This window comes from Ranitomeya variabilis, chromosome 7, assembly GCF_051348905.1.
Source record: "Ranitomeya variabilis isolate aRanVar5 chromosome 7, aRanVar5.hap1, whole genome shotgun sequence".
NCBI lineage: Eukaryota > Metazoa > Chordata > Amphibia > Anura > Dendrobatidae > Ranitomeya > Ranitomeya variabilis.
Genome location: NC_135238.1, coordinates 36555095 through 36578980, shown reverse-complemented (window position 1 = coordinate 36578980; position 23886 = coordinate 36555095). Strand labels below are relative to the sequence as shown.

The following is a 23886-nucleotide window of genomic DNA, read 5'->3' as shown; positions in this document are numbered from 1 at the left end:
TGTCTCCGCTACGTGAGGAAACTGTCACCTCACGTACCGGAGCCACTGATGTGTGAAACCGGCCTTACAGAGCAACTTATATTACACAGATACGTTTCTAGGTAGGAATGTAGAGTTGTTAATCAAAGAGAAGAATATTACCTATTGATTACATCAGGTTTTTGTGGTAAATGTGATTTTGTGTTTTGTATAGAAGCATCTAATGAGCATATGCAAAGGTAATTATGAAAGGAGAGAGAGCAGGTCAGCTGTGACATCGCATATTGTGATTGCTGGATCCTGTGTAATCAGCTGTGTATAGAGGTGTCACTAGTCATTGTAATCCTGCCTCTGATGATATGGAGTCTGCTGCAAACGCTTTCTGAAAGCACAGGAAATTTGAGTCTAAAAACCCCCAGTGGCCCATGTGAAAATTGCAAGATAACTATTGTTTGTTTGTTTTTTTAAATAAAGATCGTAATAGTAAAAAGAAAAAAACATATATGTAACACAAGCAGAAGGTCATTTTGATCATTTTCTAATGATAGTTTCCCTATAAGTGAATTATTTTTAGATGAAAAACTAAACAGCATAACTCTTTCAGAAAAAGGAGTGAGTCTAAAATGTATGAATCTAAAAAAGCCCCAGTGACCAGTGTGAAAATTGCAAGATTACTATTAAAAAAAAAAATCTTAATATTAAAAAAACAAAAAACATGTAACACAAAAACCTGGTTTAAACAGTAGGTCATTTTCTGATGATAGCTTCCCTATAAGTGAATTATTTTAAGTGAAAAACTAGACACAGCGAAACCCTTTTTACTAATCCTAGGTAATACCTATAAGTAATTGATTGATGTGACATGTCCTCTCTTTGATAAAGAGGTTTGTACTATAATATTCTATAGTGTTCAACAGAGATCGTCATTACTCTTATCAGTTCTTGTCCCCAATGAGGGTCACAACCTAAATCTGTCTCTCACTCACACACACACTAGGACCAATGAGCCTACACGTATGCTTTTTAGAGTATAGGAAGAAAGTGGAGAACCTCGAGGAAACTCATGCAAACCTACAAGGAGAAAATATCAACTTAGGTTCCACTTACACAAGTTTTGTGTTTTTTTATTTGCAGATAGAACACATACCTATCATAGTCTATGCCCTTTTTCACATACACAAAGTTCTGTCCGATTTTGATCCATTTTGCAGATTAAACTCGTCCATTTCAGTGTATTTCTACAGTGTCCTTTTTTCACTGACTGATGCTAGTAGAAGCTTAGGAAACCTCAATCTTTTTTTTCAGTTGAGACAAATAGATGACACTCATAAATGGTAAAAAAATCCATACTAATCAAAAATGGATAAAAATTGGATCCACTACACTGATAAAAGTAGGTTGGAGTGCTAAGCACTGACTGGCCGAGCTGCTCCCAATATACACCTTTATTGAACTGGTCTGTACTTTTTGCTGCAAAAAAATCTAAAGAGGACTTGTTGATTTCCACAGCTTTATAATTATTATCCCTTCCTCGGATCACTCCTTGGTCTACATAAGAAAGTAGTACAGAACACGAAAGAGATAAGGAGTTTTATTTCCCAATTTTTGATGAATCGACGATTGCATTTCGATGCAAATGACATCACAGGATATATCGATGCATATCTTCTGAAGCAGGAACAGGTGCGTTAATGGTGCATATGTTACCTTAATTTTCACTTATGAGATCAAAAGGGTGTGATATCAATTATTCTGGGAACATCTGAGAATTTTACTATCTAGATTGCTGGGTTTTAAGTTGTTTAGGATGAAGAGCACAATACTAAACGGCAGCATTTTTGGGATTTTAAGATGCACCACAGTTTTAGGCAACATATGTTCTACCAATCCAAACTGTCCGGCCAGTATAAAAAGTGCGTGTGGGGTCAATGTCACAATAATTAATGTGCTACAGGGTAGAATAGGGAGGCAATAGATCTATTGTTAGTGTTTCTCTGCAGTGTGTGTTATAAATCCAATCCAAAACCAATGTCTTCTCTTATTGGACTTGTTCACTTTTCCCATCTTTTTCATCTGGCTTAGACCGCTATGAAGACTTCTTCCAGCCACAATTTGCGTCTGCAGAGTTATGTTCACTGCCATTTTGCATCCTTGATCTGTATCCATGTCCTTAGCTCCAAAAGTCTGTTACCCTGCGTAGCTATTAGGCAGCGTTGGAGAGGGAGTTGCCCAGTGCCCCCTTCCTCATGCCAGCCCCGCAGTCAGTAATTGTACTCAGATCACGGTCTTCACCTGTCATTTGATGAGTGTTTTTGGCCCAGGACACTGGGCGGGTCTCCTGCCGACACTGCACTTTCAACTATATCTGCATCCTAGATTCCGATACAGTTAAAAGCAATGATGGAGAAGGGAGTGTCAGCTAATGCTCCCTCTCCCATGATTCCACCTCTATGTCTGACGTCTCAGTACAGAGGGCACAATGATGTCCTTAAAATGCACCCTCTGTACCGAGTTGTCCAGAGGATCTGAAGACACCATGAAGAGACTGGAGCTGCGGAGGAATGAACAAAAGTGAGTATTTTACTTTTTTTTATGCGGGGCATACTATACTTTACATGTGCATGTACTGTACATTACATTATAGGTACATGTGATTTCAGCAGCCAAAGACACAAGCCGTTGTGTCTTGACATTGTGGATGTTTCCTGTGCCCTGATTGGCTAGCCGCAATGTGTACATATAGAGTTAGAAAAAAAATTACAAGCACGCTACTCCTCCAAGCTCTCCCCACCCCCTACCCTCATCAAACACGTGCCCCATGCTAATCTTACACCACTATACTAGCCAAAGTGCTCAGAATACTTTAGTGACAACACAAATATTTTTCCTAACTCTTACCGAATGTTACCTATTTTATGAAAATTTCCCCGTGTTTCCGATCACGAATCCAAAGGTGCCATATTCGTGCCAATTTTATGTTTGTCGGTTGTTTTTCGAACATATTCGCTCATCTTTAGTCCTGATCGATTATTTCACAGCCATGATCAGTGACTACTGCCAAGGCCAGTCTGAAATCCAGCGCCAACCTTGACAGGAACATGGCGCTACTTTGTCCTTCCCCTTTCCTGGCTCTAGTAGCTCAAGAGATTCCATGTTGTGATGAAAATAGGTAACAGTCCACTGTTGCTAAACTGCTTTGCTGACAGCCTTTTTAATATCTCCAATTTTTTATGCTCCTAATGGGCCATCTGTTCTTTAAAAATACAGGTAAAATAACCTAGTCTTTTCCCTTCACTTTTGGGTGGACCTTCCTCTGCAGGGTCCTAGAACTGACTGACTTTTCTGTAATTTTTGCTCTGTCACCTCTTTTCCCTGTTTCAAATGGGACTAAGTCACTACATACTAGTGAGTGGCTGCTACTTTTAGCTGTCACTGTGCTACCAAAATTGTGATGGCTATGCCATTTTTGTTGAGTAAGGCATAAGATAAGAAAAATTTAATCAAAACAGGTGTTCACTGAATATAAAGCAATTTGCATAATGATCTGCTTCAATTACATCATGTTTCCTGTTACGCTGGGTCACTTCTCAAGGCCAAACCTTGAGACAGAATAGTCAAGGAGTCTGAGGTCAAAAGCCAGGAGAGTACATCATAAACAGAAGGAAGAGACAGAGGCATAGTCAGGTAACATTCTGGGGTCAGAATACTAGGGGCATAGTGAATCAGAGCAGAAGGAATGGTCAGAACGAGGTTCAAAGTTAGGCAACAAAAGATTTACAAACAGAACACAATGCACAGAGATACAAAAAACACACTTAGCTGAATGTACATTTTGCAGAGGTCTGGGAGAAGCAGGCCAGTTAAGTAGCCTGAACCACAAAAGGAGGAAAAAAAGGTTGTGGTTTGTGTTTTTTGCTGTTAGAGTAGGACTGGCAAGTGTGCAGACCTTTGACGTGAGTTGCCAGCTTACGTACTGTGGCCATAATATTAACTAATACCTTACATATTTTGATATTTTTTTAGCACTTTATTTATTTTTATTTGTATGGGTGCAGTTGGGCCCAGATTGGTTTTTAGACTGTGGCCTCTGTTCACACGGGACGCATTAAAGTTAGCACTGGGCAGCCCGCCACAGGGCGTTACTAATAGGCTATGATCCAGATGCTTTGCATTCACTGTGTGAACACTGCTGCAGATTATTTGTTTTCACTGGTGTGCCAAACGGCAAATCCCTGATTGTAGGCTGGCTCTCTCATTGGAATTACCGCACCTGTGTAATTGCCATCTTTATTTTAGCCCACTGCACCATGGTAGTGCATTTGATTCAAGGCCTAGACAGCTAAGCACCTTTGCCTGTTTTTCTGTTGTTTTTTCCAGTTAAGTAGCCTGGCAATAACCTGGGACAATAAAAACCTGGAGACAGGCAGTGCCTCTGAGTCTCAGATTGGATGGCCAAGCTGTCAACCAACACACTGAAAGTTCAGCATGCCCCTGCACCAGACTGGATGACTGAGCTGTCAATCATACTACTGACAGCTTCAGCTTGGCCCTGTACCAGATTGGACGGCTGAGCTGTCAGTAACTGCATCCCAGACACACTAGCAGGTGGAACCATGACATTTCCTTAAGGGCTCATACGCACTTGTGAGAATAACGGATGAGTGCAATCCCATAAAAAATCGGATTGCACTTCGACCAATGTTATTCAATAGGTGACAACTCATTTGCAAGTTTTTTCTCAGCTGAAATCGGACTAAGAAAAAAATCACAGCATGCTGCGTATCTCGGACGAGACTCACCAATGTAAGTCAATGGGTGCGAGTGCTGTCCGATTTTTACGCACCAGTGTCCTTTGAAAAGCCGGCAATTCATGTCCGGCAAACAGTAAAATCACACTGACATGTTAGGAATAGAAAATATAGAATAGATACATACACATAGAATACATATATTTATATATATATATATATATGTCAGTGAAACACAAATATATATACAGTATATCTATCTTTATATTTCATAAAGAGTAGAAGAGCCAATAATTCATTTGTTGTCTTCTGCACAATCATAGGATTAGTAATGGATAGATGTCTTATTGACACCTCTCCATTACTAATGGGCTTAATGTCAACTTACAATACAAAGGTGACATTAACTCCTTATTACCCCATATGCCACCACTACAGGACAATGGGAAGAGAGAGGCTAAGTGCAGGAATTGGCGCATCTTACAGATGTGCCTTTTCTGGGGGAGGCTGGGGGCAGATGTTTTTAGCCAGGGGGGGCAATAACCGTGGTCCCTCTCTAGTCTATTAATATCTGCCCTCACTCACTGGCTTTCCCTCTCTGACGCAGAAAATTGTGTGGGAGCCTCTTGTTCTTCTGCTTCTCGGTCTCCCATGTCGTCGTCGTCTCCAGGGTCGTCGTCTCCAGGGTCGTCGTCTCCGGGGTCGTCGTCGTCATCAGGGTGGTCTTCAGGGTCATCGTCTCCAGGGTCGTCGTCATCTCAGTGGTTGTCGTCTCTGGTGTCGTCGTCATCTTAGGGGTGGTCTTCCGGGTCGTCGTCTTTAGGGTCTTGAACTTGGAAATGTAGCAGAAGGTACAAGAAGGCTGAGAAAATGCCGAGAACCAGCTGATGGTACTGGAACCCGGATGGGTAGCCGAAGGTCCAAGAGCCAATGGAACTACCGAGGACCAGCTGACGTTACTGGAACCCGGTTACTAAGCAGGAGGTACCCGTGCCTGAAAGCACTACCAAGGACCACCTGACGTTGGTGGAAAACGGATACCCAGAAGGAGGCACCTAAGCCAAAGGCTCTGCCCGGAACCAGCTGACGGTACTGGAACCAGGATGGGGAGCAGAAGGTGCAAGAGCAAAAGACACTGCCGAGAACCAGCTGACGGTACTGGAACCCGGATGGGTAGCTGAAGGTCCAAGAGCCAATGGAACTACCGAGGACCAGCTGATGTTACTGGAACCCGGTTACTAAGCAGGAGGTACCCGTGCCTGAAAGCACTACCAAGGACCACCTGACGTTGGTGGAACTCGGATACCCAGAAGGAGGCACCTAAGCCAAAGGCTCTGCCTGGAACCAGCTGACGGTGCTGGAACCAGGATGGGGACCTATTCAAGCTTATCTTCCTAGAGCCCCAACTAGCGGTGTTGGAGCAAAGGGTCAGCAGGGGGAGCAGAGTGTAGGCCGAAGCCTGCACTGGCGGCAGCTTTGTGTCTGCGTGGCTGTTGCAGGACACGTTGCCGGCTACACAGCAGGGGAACAGCTGGCGGTGCTGAACCCCACTGACACATTGGCGAGGTGTTTTTCTCTGTGCAGCCAGCACTTCGGGGCACCAACTGGCGGTGTTGGAGCCCAGGCTCTGCAGGGGGAGCAGAGTGTAGGCCGAAGCCTAATTGAACCAATTTTAAAGGTAACCTTTAACCCCCCCTCAGGTGTTACAAACTAGAAGAGCCACGCCTTATGCAGCAGTAGCGCTGCACAAGTCAAAGGTTGCTCTTTTAATTTTGTGCCTTGCACAAGCTGAATGAAACACGTACAACATTTTGGCCCTTATACAGCCAATCTGTCTTGGAGGCGGGAGTTCCCTTCGTAATGAGACGCAGCACAGCTGGCAAAAATACCACCTTGGTGCTGGGCGCGGCCTCCTGAGCATCGCATTTTGCTGTACAGGAGTCTGCGTTGTTGCGTTATCCCTTGGCCATGCGCTGCCCGTCTTCTGACATCATTTCATGTCGGCTGGTGCGGTTCGCGATGCCCATGAATCCCAGCCCCGCAGTGTCTTTACAGTGTTTCACACTGCGGGGCTGGGATTCATGGCCTGGCGCAGTACATATGTTCGCCTCTCGCTCGTGTCCTTACACCTGCTACAGACTGTGCGGCGTCAGCTGATCCCTTATCGCATGCCACGGCCATGAAGCCGCACAGTCTGAAGAAGGCGGAAGGAGATGAGGGACAGGCGAACTTATGCACTGCTCATGCCCATCAATCTGTTATGACCCCAATGGCGAGGGTCTCAGAGGAACGTGGAAGTCTGCAGAATACAAAAATCCAGCTCATAGGGCAGTGGTAACTGGGTTGACCATATATCTACTCCTAACGCCAACACTAGAAGTAGCCGGGGATCATTCCTACGTTGATTCTAGATGACACGCGCCAGCCGGAGAATCTAGCTACCCCTAGTAGAGGAAAACAAAGACCTTTCTTGCCTCCAGAGAAGGGGACCCCAAAGCTGGATAGAAGCCCCCCACAAATAATGACGGTGAGGTAAGAGGAAATGACAAACACAGAAATGAACCAGGTTTAGCACAGAGAGGCCCGCTTACTGATAGCAGAATAAAGAAAGGTAACTTATATGGTCAACAAAAACCCTATCAAAATCCACACTGGAAATTCAAGAACCCCCGAACCGTCTAACGGTCCGGGGGGAGAACACCAGCCCCCTAGAGCTTCCAGCAAAGGTCAGGATATAGATTTGGAACAAGCTGGACAAAAATACAAAACCAAAACAAATAGCAAAAAGCAAAAGGCAGACTTAGCTGAGATAACTGGAACCAGGATCAGTAGACAAGAGCACAGCAGACTAGCTCTGATAACTACGTTGCCAGGCATTGAACTGAAGGTCCAGGGAGCTTATATAGCAACACCCCTAACTAACGACCCAGGTGCGGATAAAAGGAATGACAGAAAAACCAGAGTCAAAAAACTAGTAACCACTAGAGGGAGCAAAAAGCAAATTCACAACACAATCACACCCTTAGTGAGGGGTCACCGAACCCTCACCACAACCACCAGGGCGATCAGGATGAGCGGCATGAAAGGCACGAACTAAATCGGCCGCATGAACATCAGAGGCGACCACCCAGGAATTATCCTCCTGACCATAGCCCTTCCACTTGACCAGGTACTGAAGCCTCCGCCTGGAGAGGCAAGAATCCAAGATCTTCTCCACCACGTACTCCAACTCGCCCTCAACCAACACCGGAGCAGGAGGCTCAGCAGAAGGAACTACAGGCACAATGTACCGCCGCAACAAGGACCTATGAAATACATTGTGAATAGCAAACGACACAGGAAGATCCAGACGAAAAGATACAGGATTAAGGATTTCCAATATCTTGTAAGGCCCAATAAAACGAGGTTTAAATTTGGGAGAGGAGACCTTCATAGGAACAAAGCGGGAAGAAAGCCACACCAAATCCCCAACGCGTAGTCGGGGACCCACACCGCGGCGGCGGTTGGCAAAGCGCTGAGCCTTCTCCTGTGACAACTTCAAGTTGTCCACCACATGATTCCAGATCTGCTGCAACCTATCCACCACAGAATCCACCCCAGGACAGTCAGAAGGCTCCACATGACCCGAAGAAAAGCGAGGATGGAAACCAGAGTTGCAGAAAAAAGGCGAAACCAAGGTGGCGGAACTAGCCCGATTATTAAGGGCAAACTCAGCCAACGGCAAGAATGTCACCCAATCGTCCTGATCAGCAGAGACAAAACACCTCAAATAAGCCTCCAAAGTCTGATTGGTTCGCTCCCTCTGTCCATTAGTCTGAGGATGGAAAGCAGACGAAAACGACAAATCAATGCCCATCCTACTACAAAAGGATCGCCAGAGCCTGGAAACGAACTGGGATCCTCTGTCTGACACAATATTCTCAGGGATGCCGTGCAAACGAACCACGTTCTGGAAAAACACAGGAACCAGATCGGAAGAGGAAGGCAGCTTAGGCAAAGGAACCAAATGGACCATCTTGGAGAAGCGATCACATATCACCCAGATAACGGACATGCCCTGAGATAGCGGAAGATCAGAAATGAAATCCATGGAGATATGTGTCCAAGGTCTCTTCGGGACAGGCAAGGGCAAGAGCAAACCGCTGGCACGAGAACAGCAAGGCTTAGCTCGAGCACAAGTCCCACAGGACTGCACAAATGACCGCACATCCTTTGACAAGGAAGGCCACCAAAAGGACCTGGCCACCAGATCTCTGGTGCCAAAAATTCCCGGGTGACCTGCCAACACCGAGGAATGAACCTCGGAAATGACTCTGCTGGTCCACTTATCCGGGACAAACAGTCTGTCAGGTGGACAAGACTCAGGCCTATCAGCCTGAAATCTCTGCAACACACGTCGCAGATCCGGAGAAATAGCTGACAAGATAACTCCATCTTTAAGAATACCAACAGGATCAGCGACTCCAGGAGCATCAGGCACAAAGCTCCTAGAAAGAGCATCGGCCTTCACATTCTTTGAACCTGGTAAATACGAGACAACAAAATCAAAGCGGGAGAAAAACAATGACCAGCGGGCCTGTCTCGGATTAAGGCGTTTAGCAGACTCGAGATACATCAGATTTTTGTGATCAGTCAAGACCACCACACGATGCTTAGCACCCTCGAGCCAATGACGCCACTCCTGAAATGCCCACTTCATGGCCAACAACTCCCGATTGCCCACATCATAATTTCGCTCGGCAGGCGAAAACTTCCTAGAGAAAAAGGCACAAGGTTTCATAACAGAGCAACCAGGGCCTCTCTGCGACAAAACGGCCCCTGCCCCAATCTCCGAAGCATCCACCTCAACCTGAAAGGGAAGTGAGACGTCAGGCTGGCACAAAACAGGCGCCGAAGTAAACCGGCGTTTCAACTCCTGGAAAGCCTCCACGGCAGCAGGAGCCCAGTTAGCTACATCGGAGCCCTTCTTGGTCATATCCGTCAAAGGTTTCACAATGCTAGAAAAATTAGCGATAAAACGACGGTAGAAGTTAGCGAAGCCCAAGAACTTCTGAAGACTCTTAACTGACGAGGGCTGAGTCCAATCAAGAATAGCTCGGACCTTGACTGGGTCCATCTCCACAGCAGAAGGGGAAAAAATGAACCCCAAAAAGGGAACCTTCTGTACACCAAAGAGACACTTTGAGCCCTTGACAAACAAAGAATTTTCACGCAAAATTTTAAAGACCAACCTGACCTGCTCCACATGCGAATCCCAATTATCAGAAAAAACCAAAATATCATCCAGATAAACAATCAAAAATTTATCCAGATACTTCCGGAAAATGTCATGCATAAAGGACTGAAAAACTGAAGGCGCATTGGAGAGCCCAAAAGGCATCACCAAGTACTCAAAATGACCTTCGGGCGTATTGAATGCGGTTTTCCATTCATCACCTTGCTTAATGCGCACAAGGTTGTACGCACCACGAAGGTCTATCTTGGTGAACCACTTGGCACCCTTAATCCGGGCAAACAAGTCAGACAACAGCGGTAAAGGATACTGAAATTTGACAGTGATCTTATTCAAAAGCCGATAATCAATACAAGGTCTCAAAGATCCGTCCTTTTTTGCCACAAAAAAGAATCCCGCACCAAGAGGGGAAGAAGACGGACGAATATGTCCTTTTTCCAGAGACTCCTTGATATATGAACGCATAGCGGTATGTTCAGGTACCGACAGATTAAACAGTCTTCCCTTAGGAAATTTACTGCCTGGGATCAAATCTATAGCACAGTCACAGTCCCTATGAGGAGGCAGTGCACTGGACTCAGACTCACTGAAGACATCCTGATAATCAGACAAATACTCCGGAACTTCCGAAGGCGTAGAAGAAGCAATAGACACAGGCAGGGAATCCTCATGAATACCACGACAGCCCCAACTTGAGACTGACATAGCCTTCCAGTCCAGGACTGGATTATGGGTCTGTAACCATGGCAGCCCTAAAACAACCAAATCATGCATTTTATGTAAAACCAGGAAACGTATCACCTCGCGGTGTTCAGGAGTCATGCACATGGTAACCTGAGTCCAATACTGCGGTTTATTTGCTGCCAATGGTGTAGCATCAATACCCCTAAGAGGAATAGGATTTTCTAATGGTTCAAGAGTAAATCCACAGCGCTTAGCAAATGAGAGATCCATGAGACTCAGGGCAGCACCTGAATCTACAAACGCCATGACAGGATAAGATGACAGTGAGCAAATCAAAGTTACAGACAGAATAAATTTAGGTTGCAAATTACCAACGGTGACAGGACTAACAACCTTAGCTATACGTTTAGAGCATGCTGAGATAACATGTGTAGAATCACCACAGTAGTAGCACAAGCCATTCCGGCGTCTATGAATTTTCCGCTCATTTCTAGTCAGGATTCTATCACATTGCATTAAATCAGGTGTCTGTTCAGACAACACCATGAGGGAATTTGCGGTTTTTCTATCACATTGCACCGAATTAGGTGTCTGTTCAGACAACACCATGAGGGAATTTGCGGTTTTGCGCTCCCGCAACCGCCGGTCAATTTGAATAGCCAGTGCCATAGTATCATTCAGACCTGTGGGAATGGGAAAACCCACCATAACATTCTTAATGGCTTCAGAAAGGCCATTTCTAAAATTAGCGGCCAGTGCACACTCGTTCCAATGTGTCAGCACGGACCATTTCCGAAATTTTTGGCAATACACTTCAGCCTCGTCCTGCCCCTGAGACATAGCCAGCAAGGCCTTTTCTGCCTGAATCTCAAGATTGGGTTCCTCATAAAGTAAACCGAGCGCCAGAAAAAACGCATCAAGATCAGCCAATGCCGGATCTCCTGGCGCCAGCGAAAAAGCCCAATCCTGAGGGTCGCCCCGTAAGAACGAAATCACAATTTTAACTTGCTGAGCAGAATCTCCAGATGAACAGGGTCTCAGGGACAAAAACAATTTACAATTATTCACGAAATTCCTAAACTTAAACCTGTCTCCGGAAAACAGTTCAGGAATCGGTATTTTAGGTTCTGACCTAGGATTTCTGATAACATAGTCTTGTATGCCCTGCACACGAGTAGCCAGCTGGTCCACACTTGTAATCAAGGTCTGGACATTCATGTCTGCAGCAAGCATAGCCACTCTGAGGTAAAGGGGAAGGAGAAAAAAAAAAAACCTCAGAATCTTCTTTCTTATAATCCCTCTTCTGCAATGCATTAAACATTTAATACTGGCCTGGCAAACTGTTATGACCCCAATGGCGAGGGTCTCAGAGGAACGTGGAAGTCTGCAGAATACAAAAATCCAGCTCATAGGGCAGTGGTAACTGGGTTGACCATATATCTACTCCTAACGCCAACACTAGAAGTAGCCGGGGATCATTCCTACGTTGATTCTAGATGACACGCGCCAGCCGGAGAATCTAGCTACCCCTAGTAGAGGAAAACAAAGACCTTTCTTGCCTCCAGAGAAGGGGACCCCAAAGCTGGATAGAAGCCCCCCACAAATAATGACGGTGAGGTAAGAGGAAATGACAAACACAGAAATGAACCAGGTTTAGCACAGAGAGGCCCGCTTACTGATAGCAGAATAAAGAAAGGTAACTTATATGGTCAACAAAAACCCTATCAAAATCCACACTGGAAATTCAAGAACCCCCGAACCGTCTAACGGTCCGGGGGGAGAACACCAGCCCCCTAGAGCTTCCAGCAAAGGTCAGGATATAGATTTGGAACAAGCTGGACAAAAATACAAAACCAAAACAAATAGCAAAAAGCAAAAGGCAGACTTAGCTGAGATAACTGGAACCAGGATCAGTAGACAAGAGCACAGCAGACTAGCTCTGATAACTACGTTGCCAGGCATTGAACTGAAGGTCCAGGGAGCTTATATAGCAACACCCCTAACTAACGACCCAGGTGCGGATAAAAGGAATGACAGAAAAACCAGAGTCAAAAAACTAGTAACCACTAGAGGGAGCAAAAAGCAAATTCACAACACAATCACACCCTCGCAGTCCAAATAAATAAGACACCGAGGGGCGTTGTGTGGGTCAGGGCGGCCGCAGAGGCGCAGGCAGCCAAACAATGATGCCAGAAGACGGGCAGCGCTACCAAGGGGGTTGCAGCGTGTCATTACAAAGGAAAGTCACACCTCTGGGAAGGTTAAATGGTCACACAGAGGACACATTTTAGACGTGTTTTCAGTTCCACATGTGCGAGGAGAATACGTTTATGAGCCACCTTGCACACATGCAGCATTACTGCTGTACAAGGTGGCTGGAAAACATACAAACGCCTGGGGGAGGGGGGACAGGTTCCCTTCAATTTCAGTTCTTGTGTCTGCGTGGCTGTTGCAGGACACGTTGCCGGCTACACAGCAGGGGAACAGCTGGCGGTGCTGAACCCCACTGACACATTGGCTGGTGTTTTTCTCTGTGCAGCTAGCACATCTGGGCCCCAACTGGCGGTGTTAGAGCCCAGGGTCAGCAGGAGGAGGAGAGGGAGCAGAGTGTAGGCCGAAGCCTGCACTGGCGGCAGCTTTGGGTCTGTTGTGCCTGCGTGGCTGTTGCAGGACACGTTGCCGGCTGCACAGCAGGGGAACAGCTGGCGTTGCTGAACCCCACTGACACTTTGGCTGGTGTTTTTCTCTGTGCAGCTAGCACATCTGGGCCCCAACTGGCGGTGTTAGAGCCCAGGGTCAGCAGGAGGAGGAGATGGAGCAGAGTGTAGGCCGAAGCCTGCACTGGAGCAAGTTGAAAGGGAACCTTTAACCCCCCCCCAGGCGTTTGTAGCTGAAAGAGCCATCGTGTACAGCACTAATGCTGGAAAAGGTAAACTTAGCTCTTTTAATTATGGTCCTTGCACATGCTGAACCTAACACTTATGAAAAGTGTCCCCTCCTACCGTGATACCGTCCGGTTGGTGGAACTTTCCTTTGTGATGTGACGCAGCACAGCCGTCATTCTTACCCCCTTGGCGCCGTGCGCCGCCTCCTCAGCGTTGTTTGAATCAGTCTCGGAGCCTGCGCTGTTAGGTTAGCCCTTGGCCATGCACACATTTTGCGCTGCCCGTCTTCTGACATCATTTGGTGTCAGACTGGCTGCGCCTGTGCGGCTGCGCTGGCCGAGATCCCGCCTCGCAGTGTCGTCTAATGTAATCCCACCGCGGGCCTGGGATCCGTGGCCATGCGCAGTGCATATCCTCACCTCTCACTCCCCTCCCTACGGCTTCTTCAGACTGTGCAGTGTCACGGCCGTGGCATGCTATTAGGGATCAGCTGACACCGCACAGTCTGAAGAAGCCGTAGGGAGATGAGTGAGAGGTGGAGGTTCAGATATGCACTGCGCATGTCCATGGATCTCAGGCCCCCAGTGGGATTAAATCAGAAGACACTACGAGGTGGGATCTCGTCCAGCGCGGCCGCACAGGCTCAGCCAGCCTGACACCAAATGATGTCAGAAGACGGGCAGCGCAAAATGTGTGCATGGCCAAGGGCTAACCTAACAGCGCAGGCTCCGGGACTGATTCAAACAACGCTGAGGAGGCGGCGCACGGCGCCAAGGGGGTAAGAATGACGGCTGTGCTGCTTCACATCACAAAGGAAAGTTCCACCTACCGGACGGTATCTGTTGTGAAATTGGATTTTGGGCTCCCCCGGTGGCCACTGGTGGAATTGAACTGGTGTGCATCATCCCCTCTGTTCACCTGTTTCCATCAGGATGTGGGAGTCGCTATTTAACCTTGCTCCTCTGTCACTTCCATGCCGGTCAACATTGTAATCAGAAGCCTTTCTGTGCATGTTCCTGCTGCTAGACAACTCCCAGCTAAGTTGGACTTTAGTCCTCGTTTGTTTTTGCATTTTGTTCCAGTTCACTGCTGTAGTTTCGTTTCTGTGTCTGGAAAGCTCTTGTGATCTGAAATTGCCACTCTGATGTTATGAGTTAATACTAGAGTCTTAAAGTAATTTCAGGATGGTATTTTGATAGGGTTTTCAGCTGACCATGAAAGTGCCCTTTCTGTCTTCCTGCTATCTAGTAAGCGGACCTCAATTTTGCTAAACCTATTTTCATACTACGTTTGACATTTCATCTAAAATCACCGCCAATATATGTGGGGGCCTCTGTCTGCCTATCGGGGAAACTTCTCTAGAGGTGAGCCAGGACTATAGTTTCCTCTGCCAGGATTAGTTAGTCCTCCGGCCGGCGCTGGGCGTCTAGGGATAAAAAACGTAGGCAACGCTACCCGGCTACTGTTAGTTGTGCGGCAGGTTTAGTTCATGGTCAGTTTAGTTTCCATCCTTCCAAAAGCTAGTACTTATGTTTGCTGGGCTATGTTCTCTTGCCATTGAGAACCATAACAGTTTGACCGGCCAAAAAAGGGTTAAATTAATTGACAGAGAAAGGAGAGAAAAGAGAAGTCTGCTGAAGATTTTTTTTTTTTCCCCCTTCCCTTCAGTTCTGAGTGTGCTTGTAATTGAATCTCTTGCAAGTCTGCCTATATTGCAGCCTTTCTCTCTCTCTCTCTCCTTCTAATCCTGGAATGGCTCTGTGTTCACCTGTTTAAAATGGATATTCAGAGTTTAGCTGCAGGTTTGAATAATCTCACCACGAAAGTTCAAAATTTACAAGATTTTGTTGTTCATGTTCCTATATCTGAACCTAGAATTCCTTTGCCTGAATTTTTCTCGGGGAATAGATCTTGCTTTCAAAATTTCAAAAATAATTGCAAGTTGTTTTTGTCCCTGAAATCTCGCTCTGCTGGAGATCCTGCTCAGCAGGTCAGGATTGTGATTTCCTTGCTCCGGGGCGACCCTCAGGATTGGGCTTTTGCATTGGCTCCAGGGGATCCTGCGTTGCTCAATGTGGATGCGTTTTTTCTGGCCTTGGGGTTGCTTTATGAGGAACCTCAGTTAGAGCTTCAGGCGGAAAAGGCCTTGATGTCCCTATCTCAGGGGCAAGACGAAGCTGAAATATACTGCCAGAAATTCCGTAAATGGGCTGTGCTTACTCAGTGGAATGAGTGCGCCCTGGCGGCGAATTTCAGAGAGGGTCTCTCTGATGCCATTAAGGATGTTATGGTGGGGTTCCCTGTGCCTGCGGGTCTGAATGAGTCCATGACAATGGCTATCCAGATCGATAGGCGTCTGCGGGAGCGCAAACCTGTGCACCATTTGGCGGTGTCTACTGAGAAGACGCCAGAGAATATGCAATGTGATAGAATTCTGTCCAGAAGTGAACGGCAGAATTTAAGACGAAAAAATGGGTTGTGCTTCTATTGCGGTGATTCAACTCATGTTATATCAGCATGCTCTAAGCGTACTAAGAAGCTTGATAAGTCTGTTTCAATTGGCACTTTACAGTCTAAGTTTATTCTATCTGTGACCCTGATTTGTTCTTTATCATCTATTACCGCGGATGCCTATGTCGACTCTGGCGCCGCTTTGAGTCTTATGGATTGGTCCTTTGCCAAACGCTTTGGGTATGATCTGGAGCCTCTTGAAACTCCTATACCCCTGAAGGGGATTGACTCCACCCCATTGGCTAGTAATAAACCACAATACTGGACACAAGTAACTATGCGGATTAATCCGGATCATCAGGAGATTATTCGCTTTCTTGTGCTGTATAACCTACATGATGTGTTGGTGCTTGGATTGCCATGGCTGCAATCTCATAACCCAGTCCTTGACTGGAAAGCTATGTCTGTGTTAAGCTGGGGATGTAAGGGGAAGCATGGGGACGTACCTGTGGTTTCCATTTCATCATCTATTCCCTCTGAGATTCCTGAATTCTTGACTGAATATCGTGACGTTTTTGAAGAACCTAAGCTTGGTTCATTACCTCCGCACCGGGAGTGCGATTGTGCCATAGATTTGATTCCGGGTAGTAAATACCCTAAGGGTCGTTTATTTAATCTGTCTGTGCCTGAACATGCTGCTATGCGAGAATATATAAAGGAGTCCTTGGAAAAGGGACATATTCGTCCTTCGTCATCTCCCTTAGGAGCCGGTTTTTTCTTTGTGGCTAAGAAAGATGGCTCTTTGAGACCGTGTATTGATTATCGGCTTTTGAATAAAATCACGGTTAAATATCAATATCCGTTGCCACTGCTGACTGATTTGTTTGCTCGCATAAAGGGGGCCAAGTGGTTCTCTAAGATAGATCTCCGTGGGGCGTATAATTTGGTGCGAATTAAGCAGGGGGATGAGTGGAAGACCGCATTTAATACGCCCGAGGGCCACTTTGAGTATTTGGTGATGCCTTTTGGTCTTTCAAATGCCCCTTCAGTCTTTCAGTCCTTTATGCATGACATTTTCCGTGATTATTTGGATAAATTTATGATTGTGTATCTGGATGATATTTTGATTTTTTCGGATGACTGGGACTCTCATGTCCAGCAGGTCAGGAGGGTTTTTCAGGTTTTGCGGTCTAATTCCTTGTGTGTGAAGGGTTCTAAGTGCGTTTTTGGGGTTCAAAAGATTTCCTTTTTGGGATATATTTTTTCCCCCTCTTCCATCGAGATGGATCCTGTCAAGGTTCAGGCTATTTGTGATTGGACGCAACCCTCTTCTCTTAAGAGTCTTCAGAAATTTTTGGGCTTTGCTAACTTTTATCGTCGATTTATTGCTGGTTTTTCTGATGTTGTTAAACCATTGACTGATTTGACTAAGAAGGGTGCTGATGTTGCTGATTGGTCCCCTGCTGCTGTGGAGGCCTTTCGGGAGCTTAAGCGCCGCATTTCTTCCGCCCCTGTGTTGCGTCAGCCTGATGTTGCTCTTCCTTTTCAGGTTGAGGTCGACGCTTCTGAAATCGGAGCTGGGGCAGTTTTGTCGCAGAGAAGTTCCGATTGTTCCGTGATGAGACCTTGTGCCTTTTTCTCGCGTAAATTTTCGCCCGCCGAGCGGAATTATGATGTTGGGAATCGGGAGCTTTTGGCCATGAAGTGGGCTTTTGAGGAGTGGCGTCATTGGCTTGAGGGGGCTAGACATCAGGTGGTGGTATTGACTGACCACAAAAATCTAATTTATCTTGAGTCCGCCAGACGCCTGAATCCTAGACAGGCGCGCTGGTCGTTGTTTTTCTCTCGGTTTAATTTTGTGGTGTCCTACCTGCCGGGTTCTAAGAATGTTAAGGCGGATGCCCTTTCTAGGAGTTTTGAGCCTGACTCCCCTGGTAACTCTGAACCTACAGGTATCCTTAAGGATGGAGTGATATTGTCTGCCGTTTCTCCAGACCTGCGGCGGGCCTTGCAGGAGTTTCAGGCGGATAGACCTGATCGTTGCCCACCTGGTAGACTGTTTGTTCCTGATGATTGGACCAGTAAAGTCATTTCTGAGGTTCATTCTTCTGCGTTGACAGGTCATCCTGGAATCTTTGGTACCAGGGATTTGGTGGCAAGGTCCTTCTGGTGGCCTTCCCTGTCTCGAGATGTGCGAGGCTTTGTGCAGTCTTGTGACGTTTGTGCTCGGGCCAAGCCTTGTTGTTCTCGGGCTAGTGGATTGTTGTTGCCCTTGCCTATCCCGAAGAGGCCCTGGACGCACATCTCGATGGATTTTATTTCGGATCTTCCTGTTTCTCAGAAGATGTCTGTCATCTGGGTGGTGTGTGACCGTTTCTCTAAGATGGTCCATTTGGTTCCCCTGCCTAAGTTGCCTTCTTCTTCCGAGTTGGTTCCTCTGTTTTTTCAAAATGTGGTCCGTTTGCATGGTATTCCGGAGAATATCGTTTCTGACAGAGGAACCCAATTCGTGTCTAGATTTTGGCGAGCATTCTGTGCTAGGATGGGCATAGATTTGTCTTTCTCGTCTGCTTTCCATCCTCAGACTAATGGCCAGACCGAGCGGACGAATCAGACCTTGGAGACATATTTGAGGTGTTTTGTGTCTGCAGATCAGGATGATTGGGTTGCTTTTTTGCCTTTAGCGGAGTTTGCCCTCAATAATCGGGCCAGCTCTGCCACCTTGGTGTCTCCTTTTTTCTGTAATTCGGGGTTTCATCCTCGATTTTCTTCTGGTCAGGTGGAATCTTCGGATTGTCCTGGAGTGGATGCTGTGGTGGAGAGGTTGCATCAGATTTGGGGGCAGGTGGTGGACAATTTGAAGTTGTCCCAGGAGAAGACTCAGCTTTTTGCCAACCGCCGGCGTCGGGTTGGTCCTCGGCTTTGTGTCGGGGACTTGGTGTGGTTGTCTTCTCGTTTTGTCCCTATGAGGGTTTCTTCTCCTAAGTTTAAGCCTCGGTTCATCGGCCCGTACAAGATATTGGAGATTCTTAACCCTGTGTCCTTCCGTTTGGACCTCCCTGCATCTTTTTCTATTCATAATGTTTTTCATCGGTCATTGTTGCGCAGGTATGAGGTACCGGTTGTGCCTTCCGTTGAGCCTCCTGCTCCGGTGTTGGTTGAGGGCGAGTTGGAGTACGTTGTGGAAAAAATCTTGGACTCCCGTGTTTCCAGACGGAAACTCCAGTATCTGGTCAAATGGAAGGGATACGGTCAGGAGGATAATTCTTGGGTGACTGCCTCTGATGTTCATGCCTCCGATCTGGTCCGTGCCTTTCATAGGGCTCATCCTGATCGCCCTGGTGGTTCTGGTGAGGGTTCGGTGCCCCCTCCTTGAGGGGGGGGTACTGTTGTGAAATTGGATTTTGGGCTCCCCCGGTGGCCACTGGTGGAATTGAACTGGTGTGCATCATCCCCTCTGTTCACCTGTTTCCATCAGGATGTGGGAGTCGCTATTTAACCTTGCTCCTCTGTCACTTCCATGCCGGTCAACATTGTAATCAGAAGCCTTTCTGTGCATGTTCCTGCTGCTAGACAACTCCCAGCTAAGTTGGACTTTAGTCCTCGTTTGTTTTTGCATTTTGTTCCAGTTCACTGCTGTAGTTTCGTTTCTGTGTCTGGAAAGCTCTTGTGATCTGAAATTGCCACTCTGATGTTATGAGTTAATACTAGAGTCTTAAAGTAATTTCAGGATGGTATTTTGATAGGGTTTTCAGCTGACCATGAAAGTGCCCTTTCTGTCTTCCTGCTATCTAGTAAGCGGACCTCAATTTTGCTAAACCTATTTTCATACTACGTTTGTCATTTCATCTAAAATCACCGCCAATATATGTGGGGGCCTCTGTCTGCCTATCGGGGAAACTTCTCTAGAGGTGAGCCAGGACTATATTTTCCTCTGCCAGGATTAGTTAGTCCTCCGGCCGGCGCTGGGCGTCTAGGGATAAAAAACGTAGGCAATGCTACCCGGCTACTGTTAGTTGTGCGGCAGGTTTAGTTCATGGTCAGTTTAGTTTCCATCCTTCCAAGAGCTAGTACTTATGTTTGCTGGGCTATGTTCTCTTGCCATTGAGAACCATAACAGGTATCACGGTAGGAGGGGACACATTTCATAAGTGTTAGATTCAGCATGTGCAAGGAGCACCACGAAAAGAGGCACTTTTTCCCTTTGCATCATTACTGCTGCACAAGGTGGCTCCTTCAGTAACAAACGCCTGGGGGGGGGGAGACAGGTTCCCTTAAATTTAACTTGTTGTGCCTGCATGGCGGTCGCAGTACACGTTGCCGTATACACAGCAGGGGAACAGCTGGCGGTGCTGAACCCCACTAACACATTGGCGAGGTGTTTGGCTCTGTGCGGACAGCACTTCTGGACAGCAACTAGCGGTGTTGGAGCCCAGGGACAGGAGGAGGAGGAGGAGGTGGGGGAGATAGGAGGGATTGCCACACACACAGCAGGGGAACAGCTGAGGTTACTGAACCCCAATAACAGAGGAGGGACTGTTGGGACTGTGCATACAGCACTACCAGGCAACAACTAGCGGTGTTGGAGCCCAGGGACAGGAGGAGGAGGAGGAGGTGGAGGAGATAGGAGGGATTGCCACACACACAGCAGGGGAACAGCTGACGTTACTGAACCCCAATAACAGAGGAGGGACTGTTGGGACTGTGCGTACAGCACTACCAGGCAACAACTAGCGGTGTTGGAGCCCAGGGACAGGAGGAGGAGGAGGAGGTGGAGGAGATAGGAGGGACTGCCACACACACAGCAGGGGAACAGCTGACGTTACTGAACCCCAATAACAGAGGAGGGACTGTTGACTGTGCGTACAGCACTTCTGGACAGCAACTAGCGGTGTTGGAGCCCAGGGACAGGAGGAGGAGGAGGAGGTGGAGGAGATAGGAGGGATTGCCACACACACAGCTGGGGAACAGCTGACGTTACTGAACCCCAATAACAGAGGGACTGTTGGGACTGTGCGTACAGCACTACCAGGCAACAACTAGCGGTGTTGGAGCCCAGGGACAGGAGGAGGAGGAGGAGGTGGGGGAGATAGGAGGGATTGCCACACACACAGCAGGGGAACAGCTGACGTTACTGAACCCCAATAACAGAGGAGTGACTGTTGACTGTGCGTACAGCACTTCTGGACAGCAACTAGCGGTGTTGGAGCCCAGGGACAGGAGGAGGAGGAGGAGGTGGAGGAGATAGGAGGGATTGCCACACACACAGCAGGGGAACAGCTGACGTTACTGATCCCCAATAACAGAGGAGGGACTGTTGACTGTGCGTACAGCACTTCTGGACAGCAACTAGCGGTGTTGGAGCCCAGGGACAGGAGGAGGAGCAGGAGGTGGAGGAGATAGGAGGGATTGCCACACACACAGCTGGGGAACAGCTGACGTTACTGAACCCCAATAACAGAGGAGGGACTGTTGGGACTGTGCGTACAGCACTACCAGGCAACAACTAGCGGTGTTGGAGCCCAGGGACAGGAGGAGGAGGAGGAGGTGGAGGAGATAGGAGGGATTGCCACACACACAGCAGGGGAACAGCTGACGTTACTGAACCCCAATAACAGAGGAGTGACTGTTGACTGTGCGTACAGCACTTCTGGACAGCAACTAGCGGTGTTGGAGCCCAGGGACAGGAGGAGGAGGAGGAGGTGGAGGAGATAGGAGGGATGGCCACACACACAGCAGGGGAACAGCTGACGTTACTGAACCCCAATAACAGAGGAGGGACTGTTGGGACTGTGCATACAGCACTACCAGGCAACAACTAGAGGTGTTGTAGCCCAGGGACAGCAGGAGAAGCAGAGGAACACAATGTAGGCCGAAGCCTGATTGGAGAAAGTCGAAAGGGAACCTTTAACCCCCCCACCCAAGGCGTTTGTAGCTGAAAGAGCCAGCTTTTGCAGCACAAAAGATGCAAAAGGAAAAGGTGGCTCTTTTCATTATGCTCCTTGCAAACACAGAACTAAACACTTATAAAATGTGTCCCCTGAAACCGTGAGACCGTCCCGGAGGTGGGACTTTCCTTTGTAATATGACGCAGCACAGCTGTCATTCCTACACCCTTGGCTCCATGCCCCGGCTCCTCAGCGTTGTTTGAATCTGTCCCGGAGCCTGCACTGTTATGTTATACCTTGGCCAGGCACACTTAGCGCTGCCCATCTTCTGACATCATTTGGTGTCAGGCTGGCTGTGCCTGCGCGGCCACGCTGGACGAGATCCCGCCTCGCAGTGTCGTCTAATGTAATCCCACCGTGGGCCTGGGATCCGTGGCCATGCACAGTGCATATCCTCGCCTCTCACTCCCCTCCCTACGGCTTCTTCAGACTGTGCGGCGTCACGGCCGTGGCATGCTATTAGGGATCAGCTGACGGCGCACAGTCTGAAGAAGGCGTAGGGAGATGAGTGAGAGGCGGAGGTTCAGATATGCACTGCGCATGTCCATGGATCTCAGGCCCCTAGTGGGATGAAATCAGAAGACAATGCGAGGCGGGCTCTCGGCCAGCGCGGCCGCACAGGCGCAGCCAGCCTGACACCAATTGATGTCAGAAGATGGGCAGCGCTAAGTGTGCCTGGCCAAGGGATAACATAACAGCGCAGGCTCCGGGACAGATTCAAACAACGCTGAGGAGCCGGGGCACGGCGCCAAGGGGGTAGGAATGACAGCTGTGCTGCATCATATTACGAAGGAAAGTCCCACCTCCGGGACGGTTTTACGGTATCAGTGGACGCATTTTATAAGTGTTAAGTTCTGCGTGTGCAAGGAGCTAAACAAAAATAGCTACCTTTTCCTTGTGCAGCATTACTGCTGCACAAGGTGGCTCTTTCAGTAACAAACGCCTTAGGGGGGGGGACAGGTTCCCTTACATTTCAGTTGTTGTGTCAGCGTGGCGGTCGCAGGACACATTGCCGGCTACACAGCTGGGGATCAGCTGACGTTACTGAAACCCAATAACACTGGGTCGTATGTTTTGACTGTGCAGACGGCACTTCTGAGCCTCAACTGGCGGTGTTGGAGCCCAGGAATTTAAGTTCAGGTGGTAGAAAGATGAACACAACAGGAGACCTGGATAACGTAGACAGTCACCTAATTATTTAATCAGGAAGAGGAGTGGCAAATTCCTGCGAGATCCAGGCCTTGTTCATTTTCAGGAAAGTAAGCCGGTCAACGTTATCGGAGGATAGTCGCATGCGACGGTAAGTTAGTACACCACCTGCAGCACTAAAGACGCGTTCCGATAATACACTAGCCGCAGGGCAAGCCAGCACCTCCAATGCATACTGGCTTAGCTCTGGCCATGTATCCAGCTTTGAGACCCAAAACTTGAAAGGGGAACAGCCGTCTGGGAGTACAGCAAGAGGGCAAGACATGTAGTCTGTCACCATCTGACGGAACCGTTGCCTCCTGCTGACTGGATCCGTCTGTGATGGTGTTGACTTTTGTGGCGGGCACAGAAAACTGTGCCACAGTTGGGCCATACTGCTCTTGCCTTGGGCAGAGGCACTGCTTCTGCTCCCTCTTTGTGCAGAGCCTCCACCACTGCCTGGACACACTGAGCTGCTTTGTAATGCACTAGCAGCACTTCTCTCACTTGGAATGGAGAAGATGATGGAATTCACCAGTGTGTCTTGGTACTCCCGCATTTTTTGCTCCCGGTTCAACGGTGTGATGAGGCTTTCTACGTTGTCCCGGTAGCGAGGATCGAGGAGGGTGAACACCCAATATTCAGACATGTTGAGAATGTGGGCGATGCGGCGGTCGTTTCTCAGGCACTGCAGCATGTAATCCACCATGTGTTGCAGACTGCCAACTGCCCAAGAAACACTGTCCCCTGCTGGAGGCGTGATCTCTGCC

The 23886-nt window shown here is 47.8% G+C and overlaps 1 protein-coding gene across 1 annotated transcript in view; it reads left to right on the top strand.

Annotated features, from left to right (window-relative positions):
• The window catches only part of LOC143785748 (cytochrome P450 2K4-like), an 86927-nt gene that overhangs the window by 17845 nt on the left and 45196 nt on the right, over positions 1–23886 (top strand). The window contains exon 5 of the mRNA XM_077274839.1: positions 1489–1662. Within this exon, the coding sequence (XP_077130954.1) occupies positions 1489–1662 (174 nt within the window). The remainder of the gene's footprint in view (positions 1–1488; positions 1663–23886) is intronic.